The 8,333-nt window shown below is 43.9% G+C and overlaps 1 protein-coding gene across 1 annotated transcript in view; it reads left to right on the forward strand.

Annotated features, from left to right (window-relative positions):
• Positions 1-666: 666 nt before the first annotated feature.
• LOC109919557 (cytochrome P450 2F2-like) overlaps positions 667-8,333 on the forward strand; it is a 24,338-nt gene continuing 16,671 nt past the window's right edge. The window contains exons 1-2 of the mRNA XM_048617348.1: positions 667-908; positions 5,275-5,506. Coding sequence (XP_048473305.1) covers positions 667-908; positions 5,275-5,506 — 474 coding nt within the window. The remainder of the gene's footprint in view (positions 909-5,274; positions 5,507-8,333) is intronic.

The following is an 8,333-nucleotide window of genomic DNA, read 5'->3' on the forward strand; positions in this document are numbered from 1 at the left end:
TCCAAGTACGTGCAGGTTAGGGTGGATTGGCTGTGCTAAATTACCCCATAGTGTCCATGGATGTGCAGGTTAGGGTCGATTGGCCATGCTAAATTGTCCCATAGTGCCCAGGGATGTGCGGTTAGGGTGGATTGGCCATGCTATATTGTCTCATAGTGTCCAGGGATGTGCAGGTTAGGGTGGACTGGCCATGGGAAACTTTGGATTAAAGGGTAGGGTGCTGGTTGGGATGTTTCTCGGAGAGTTGCTGCCGACTTGATGGTTCGAATGGCCTCTTTCCACACTGTAGGGATCGTATGAAACCGGTTGGATTTCATAATTAAACCCTGACGTGTTTTGTGTATTCTGAATCAGCAAAGGTGGTGTCTGTGTGTGTGTGTGAGAGAGAGGCGGCAACTTGGAAAACCATACAAAGCCTTTTTTGGACAAATACATTATTGACAAAACCCTAGTGTGTTGTGCTTTAAAGGTCTGGCAAATCCGAGAATTTAATCAATACCTCAGGTTGAAGAAAAAAGTGAACTCTGAACTTATCCAGTTACAGGAAGTGCCTTGGGGATAAAACGTCAAAACAAATCTATTAACGACCATTCAGCTCCAACTGTACATGAAGAGCTGGGCATCTCTGAACATTGGAGAATGAAAAGCGTGAAGCTGTTATTGGAGATGGATCCTTTCCGCTGGCTCCAGTTTTTCAATCTGCAAACTCTACTGATTTTCTTGGCTGTGTTTTTAACGGTGTCCTTTCTAATCAAAGCCAGGAAGCAGAGTGCTCTCCTACCGGGTCCATCCATGTGGTCACTCTTCGGAAACATCTTCACCAGGAATCAGGCTCCTCATGTTTCTCTGACTGAGGTATTGGCGGATCTCAACCTGAAACCTTCTCCCCCTGTTTCGAAGACTGAGCGGTAGCAATTCATCAGGGACTGGGGTAGGGGGTGAGCAGTGAGCTGTTGGAGAAGACTCGCCCTTCTCCATCTCCGGATGGTCAGAGATTGAAAGCTGCTTTTGTTGGGGTTCCTGCTGACTGTTGAAATTGACATGGAAACACCTAGACTTGCGATTTCAACTGGGATCGCTGCCCCCAACCCCCACCTCCGAGTTGTCTTGGGAGACTCTGAGGGTCCCAACTCATTTACCTTAACAATTAGCCAGGCAAAGTCAGCGGGATTAAAAACCTCCTCGAACTATTGGCTAACCGTCTATTGCAAGTAGGTTGTGGTCAGACTAGATTTAGAAGCTAACAGCAAGTGAGAGTTTCAGTGCAATCAGCTACCTATTACAAGCAATGCAATTGCAATGACTGCAAGGAAACTTAATAACAGGCTTGCGAATATCTAATTACATATGGATCATTCAGTGCTGTAATATTAGCCAAACGTCTGCCCTTGAGCTACCCGCAGGGATAGCACAATAGCTCAGTGGTTAGCACTGCTGCCTCACAGTGCCAGGGATCTGGGTTTGATCCCACCCTCGGGCGACTGTCTGTGTGGCATTTGCACATTGTCCCCGTGTCTGCATGGGTTTCCTCCGGGTGCTGCCTCCTCCCATAGTCCAAAGATGTGCAGGTTAGGGTGGATTGGCCATGTTAAATTGCCCATAGTGTCCAGGAATGTGCAGGTTAGGGTGGATTGGCCATGCTAAATTGCCCCATAGTGCCCAGGGATGTGCAGGTTAGGGTGGATTGGCCGTGCTAAATTGTCCCCATAGTGCCCAGGAATGTGCAGGTTAGGGTGGATTGGCCGTGCTAAATTGTCCCCATAGTGCCCAGGAATGTGCAGGTTAGGGTGGATTGGCCTCATAGTGTCCAGTCTAGGTGGGTTAGCCATAGGAAATATGGGGTTACAGTAATAGGGTGGGATGCTGTTTGGAGGGTCAGTGCAGACCCAATGGACCAAATAACCTCTTTCTGCACTGTAGGGAATCTATAATTTCTCATAAATTAGTTTGGCTTTAAATTGTTTTTGGGAAGATTTGTAGCTCAGGTTGTGGATGAGGTTGTAGGCTTGCTCGCCGAGCCGGGGGGGTTTGGTTGCAGACGTTTCGTCACCCTGCTAGGTAACATCATCAGTGCGCTTCTGCTGAAACATCGGTGTTCTGTCCCACTTGTTATTTATATACCTCTGTTTGTTGGGGTGGATGGTATTACTTCTGGTTCTGTTTCTCGGTGGTTTGTATATCAGTTCCAGTTCACTGTGTTTGTTGACAGAGTTCCGGTTGGAATGCCAGGCCTCCAGGAAATCCTTGGCATGTGTCTGTTTGGCTGGTGCAATTATGGATGTGTTGTCGCAGTTGAATTGGTGTCCTTCGTGTGTATTGAGACCAGTGAGAATTGGTCGTGTCTCTTGGTGGCTCGTTGGTGTTCACGTATCCTTATTGTCAGTTTTCTTCCAGTCTGGCCAGTGTAATGTTTCTCACACTAGTTTGGCTTCTACAGCAAACACGGAGTAGATACTAAACTGGACCAGCTTTGTTAAAAAAAAAGCAGAAATTGCTGGCAAAACTCAGGAGATCTGGCAGCATTCACAGACTCAAAACATTGGCTCTGCTTTCTTCCCAAGGATGCTGCCAGCCCTGTGGAGTTTCTCCAGCAATTTCTGTCTTTGTTTCAGATCTCTTTGTTTTAGTCCAGCTCTGTAAATACCGGGAGCAGCCTGGGAATCATGAGGCCTGTAATTAACCCCCTTGGTGTGCCAAAGACTGTTTGCCATTGACAATACACGAGACGTGAGTGTGATGGAATATTCCCCACTTGCCTGGATGTGTGCAGCCCCAACAAAACTCAGGAAGTTCAATAGCGTTTGGGACAAAGCTGCCCTCTTGATTGGCAGGAAGAATAGAGGAGCTGAATATTATTTAAAAGGAGAAAGATTGCAGAATGCTGCAACATGGAGGGATTTGAGGATCCTCCTCCATGAATAAAAGAAAAAGCATCCTAGTTGGGTAATAGGAAAAGCAAATTATATTAAGTAAATGGTGTATAGAAATGGGGCATTGTTTCCCCATGTGGACAAGTTTAAGAATCTCACTTCCACTTCTCTGTGACCTGTGATTCCTTTTTTGATTTAAAAAAAAATCTATCTCAGCCTTGAATATATTTAATGACCCAGCCTCAACAACCCGCTGTGGTAAAGAATTCCACAGATTTACTAATCTCTGGGAGAAATAAAATCCTTCGCAATTCTGGAATTCAGGTACACATTCTTTGAAATTTCCATCGCATGTAGACAAAGTGGTTAAGAAGGCTTTTAGTACGCTTGCCTTTATTGGTCAGAGTATTGAGCATAGAAGCTGGGATGGCATGTTGAGGTTGTATAAGACATTAGTGAGGCCTCTTCTGGAGTACTGTGTCCAATTCTGATCACCCTGCTATACAAGGATATTATTAAACTGGAGAGGGTGCAGAAGAGATTTACCAGGATGTTGCCAGGAATGGAGGATTTGAGATATAAGGAGAGGCTGGATAGACTGGGACTTTTTTCATTGAAGCGTAGGAGGCTGAGAGATGACCTTATTGATGTTTATAAAATCATGACAATTTTAGATAATGTGAATGGCAGTGTCTTTTCCTTAGGGTGAAGAATTTCAAGACTAGGGGACATATTTTTTAAGGTGAGAGCAGAAAGAAAAGATTTAAGAAAGATACGAGGGGCATTTGTTACACAGAGTGGTTCGTATGTGGAATGAGGAAGTGGTATATGCAGGTACAGTTACAACATTTAAAAGACATGAGTACATGAATAGGAAATGTATGGAGGGATTTGGGCCAAGCGCAGGCAGGTAGGACCAGTTTAATTTGGGATTATGGTCGGCATGGACTGGTTGGACCGAAGGGTCTGTTTCCGTGCTGTATGACTCAATGACTGTCTAAAATGAGCAACAATTTACTCTGAGATTATGCTGTCTAATCCTAGACCTTCTAACAGGGGGAAACAACCTCCCTGCATTGACGCTGTACATGCCCTAAATCTTGTGTATTTCGATATGGTCGCTTCTCATTCTTCTAAATTCCAAAGAGTACAGACCCAGTCTAGAATCACAGATTCCCTACAGTGTGGAAGGAGGCCATTCAGCCCATCATGTCCACACTGACCCTCCAAAGAGCATCCCACCCAGATCTATCTCCTTCCCAATGCCTGTATTTCCCTATGGCAATTTAGCATGGCCAATCCACATTACCTGCACATCTCTCGACTGTGGGATGAAACTGGAGCACCCGGAGGAAACCCATGCAGACACGGGGAGAACGTGCAAACTCCACACAGATAGTGGACCGAGTTTGGAATCAAACCCGGGTCCCTGGTGCTGTGAGTAGTTGAAAGGCTATGGGCCAAGTACTGGAATATGGGATTATAATAGATAGATTGGCATAGACTCTATGGGCTCAAGGGCCTCTGCTCTGATGTGTGTCTCTATGATGGTTCTCATAAGAAAATCCCTCCACAAATGGAATCAATCTAGTGAACCTTCTCTGACCTGCCTCCAAAGCCAGTATACCGTTCCTTAGATAAGGGGAACAAAACTGTTCACAGTGTTCTAGATGTGGTTTGACTTGTGACTTGTATAGTTTTAGCAAGATTTCTGAATATTTACATTTGCATTCTCTTTGAAATAGAGGCCAACCATCCACTTGCCTTCCTTATTACCTGTTGAAGTGGATGTTCACACCTTCAGAAATGTGCAATATGTTTAGCTATGAAGGAAGGTCGGCTAGACTGGATTTCTTTTCACTGGAACACAGGAGGTTAAGGGGGTGACCTGATAGAAGTTTATAAGATTGTGAATGGCATGGATAGAGTGGGAAGTATGAGGCTTTTTCCCAGGATGGAGAGGTCAATTATTAGGGGAGACAGGTTCAATATGCAGCGGTGGGGGGAATATTTAAAAGAGATGTGTGAGGCAAACTTTTCACACAAAGGGTGGTGAGCGCCTGGAACGTGCTGCCAGAGGAGGTGGTGGAAGCAGACACAATAGCAGCATTAAAGAAACACCTGGATGAATACATGAATAGGAAGGGAATAGAGGGATACAGATCCTGTAAGTGAAGACAGTTTTAGTCAGAAGGGCAAAATGTGTCAGCACAGACTTGGAGGGCTGAAGGGCCTGTTCCTGGGCTGTATTGTTCTTTGTTCTATGTTCTCACAACTATCACAGGGGAGAAAGTGTTTGTAAACTCCAGCCCACGTTATGTGCGACTGTATTGCATAATTCTATGCAACTTTAGATATGTGGAAAGTAAATTGCTTTAAGTCATTATGCAACATTTGTTTTCAGGCTGCTTATCTGGCAAGTTAGAGAGAGTCTGACAGAAGTGTACATCATCTTTATGTTTCTTATTCCCTGCCTTCTCCACGCACAGCTTTCTAAGAAGTATGGAGACGTTTTTACATGCAGCGCCTTATTGATTCCCATCGTTGTCCTCAATGGGTACCGAACCTTTCAAGAGGCCCTCGTCCAACATGGTCGAGAATTTGCTGGGCGGCCAATTATCCCTATCATGGAAGAAGTGACGAAAGGTCAAGGTACTCATTTTATAAAATCAATTTATTTCATTTTCCTGCAATGCCCCAGAAACTGATAACAACATTTTAACATTTTTACGGTACGGCATAAAATCACAAAGAGATATTGATAGATGTGAAAAGTGTGACAAATGGATTTCATTGTTGGTAAATATGAAGTCACTCACTTTGAATCTAAAAAGAATGGAACTGGGTACTTACTAAATAGTGAAAAGTTGGACACAGCAGAGGCTCTAAAGAGACAGATCATGATTTTGAATTCTGCAACCAAATCTCTTCTCAAGCTTCTCTTCTTCAAAAGGAACAGTCTCAACTTCTCCAACCTATTGTCATAACCTGATCTGTTAAACCATTCTCGTAAACTTATTCTGCACTCTCTCCACATTGTTCTAAAAGTATGGTACTCAGAGCTGGATACAACACTCCAGTGAACCTGAACTAGTGCCTTATTCCAGTTCAACAAGCCTCCTTGCTCTTGTATTCAATGCTGCTAATCATGAAGCCAGGGTTACTGTCTGCTTCCTTTCAACCACAGAATCCCTACAAATGTGGAAGCAGGCCATTTGGCTCATCAAGTCCACACCAACCCTCCAAAGACCATGTACCCAGACCCACTGCCCTACCCTATCCCTGTAACCCACAATATCCCATGGCTAATCCACCTAACCTGCACACCTTTGGACCAATGGAGGAAACCGAAGCAAGCTCACGTAGGCATGGGGAGGACGTACAAGCTGTACACAGTCTCCCAAGACTGGGATTGAACCCAGGTCTTTTGGTGTTCTGAAGCAGCAGTGCTAACCACTGAGCCACCTTGCCACCCCCAACTCTTAGCTGTTCTCTCAATCTGTCCTGCCAAGTTCAATGACTTATGTACATTTCAATCAATTCTGTCAGCTCCTGCACCTCCTGGAGAGTTGTACCCTTCATTTTACACATGTTCTTCCTACCAACCTGACAGACCTCCCAATTGTCCATGTCGAATTCCATTTACTACTTGTCCACCCACTCTACCAACTTATCTATGTCCTTTTGATGTCCTACAGTGTAGAACCACTTGGTTCACAATGCCTCCAAGTTTCGTATCATCTGCAAATTTTGAAGTTGTGCTTTTATCCCCAAGGGTCTGATCATTGATAGATATCAGGAAGAGTAAGGACTGTAATACTGATGCCTGAACTGCATTACAAACCTATTTAAGGCCAAGAACAGCTATTAAGATTACTCTATCACTCAGCCAATTTTACATCTACGTAGCCTCTGTCCCTCTTATCCCGTGAGCTCACAGTTTGTCTGCATGTTTGTTGTGCAACACTGTGTCAAATGCATTCTGCAAGTCCACGTATACCACATTAACAGCATTGCCCTGATCAACTCTTTCTCGTACTTCATCAAAAACTCCTTAAGCTAGACATGATTTTAGTTAAACACAGTTTTCCCTTAAGAGACCCATAGTTAACCCACATTAGTCTGTGTGACCATTAATTGTTTTCCTAATCATTGTTTTGAGATGTTCCTTAATCGCTACAGTTAATCTGACCGGTGTGTAGTTATTTTTAGGTCATCCTTACATCCTTTTTTAACTTTTTAAATAAAGTTTGCAGTTCTCCAGTCCTCTGGCATGACTCATGCATCTAAGGAGGACTGAAAAATTACAACAAAGAAAAGCCAAAAGAACTGCAGATGCTGTAAATCAGAGAATTAACGTTTCTGGTCAAATGACCCTTCCTCTTAGCAAGGTTCACTCTACCTGAAACGTTAACTCTGATTTCTCTCCACAGACGCTGCCAGACCTGCTGAGCTTTTCCAGCAATTTCTATTTTTGTCTTTGAAAAATTGTAGCAGTGCCTGTGCATTTTCTATTCATTTTCTCTATATGCTTGGGTGTATCTCACGCATTCCCAGTGCCCTGTTAACTTTAAGTACAGACAGCCTCTCCAGTATCTTCTCCTTATCAATTTAGTACCTTTTCTAGCGTCTGACTTTCTTCCTTTGTCACCATGGCAGCTAACACCTTCCTCCATGATATAGGCAGATGTATTTTATTTAATATTTGAGCCATACCTTTTCCTTTCTTATTTTGTCCTGAATCAGTCCCACTCCATCTTTTACAACCCTTTCATTATTTATATGCCAATAGAAGACATTATTATGTTAACTGCCAGTCTCTTTTCATTCACCCTCTTTATTTCTGTGTGGGAGGAAACCGGAGCACCCGGAAGAAACCCACGCAGACACGGGGAGAATGTGCAAACTCCACACAGACAGTCACCTGAGGCTGGAATCGAACCTGGGTCCCTGGTGCTGTGAGGCAGCAGGACTAACCACTGAGCCATCATTCCACCCTGCTTTATTGCCACAGCATCAATTTTCCACTTGGCAAGGTGCACCCAAGTTTGCAATTTAACAATCATATGTGACATTCTTTATGCGCTCACAAGTGTGAACTTTAACCCTGATAGCCTGATGGTATTATCACTGGACTGTTAATCCAGAGAACCAGATAATGCTGTGGGGACCTGGGTTTGAATCCTGCCACAGCAGACATGGAATTTGTATTCAATAAATATCTGGAGTTAAGGGTCAAACCTTATCCATGAATCCATTGTTGATTGTCGGAAAAACCCATCTGGTTCACTAATGTCCTTTAGGATTCGGGACAAAATAAGAAAGGAAAAGGTATGGCTCAAATATTAAATAAAATACATCTGCCTATATCATGGAGGAAGGTGTTAGCTGCCATGGTGACAAAGGAAGAAATTCGTCCTTACTTGGTCTGTCCTACATGTGACTCCAGACCCACAGCAATGT

This window comes from Rhincodon typus, chromosome 37, assembly GCF_021869965.1.
Source record: "Rhincodon typus isolate 14 chromosome 37, sRhiTyp1.1, whole genome shotgun sequence".
Lineage (NCBI taxonomy): Eukaryota > Metazoa > Chordata > Chondrichthyes > Orectolobiformes > Rhincodontidae > Rhincodon > Rhincodon typus.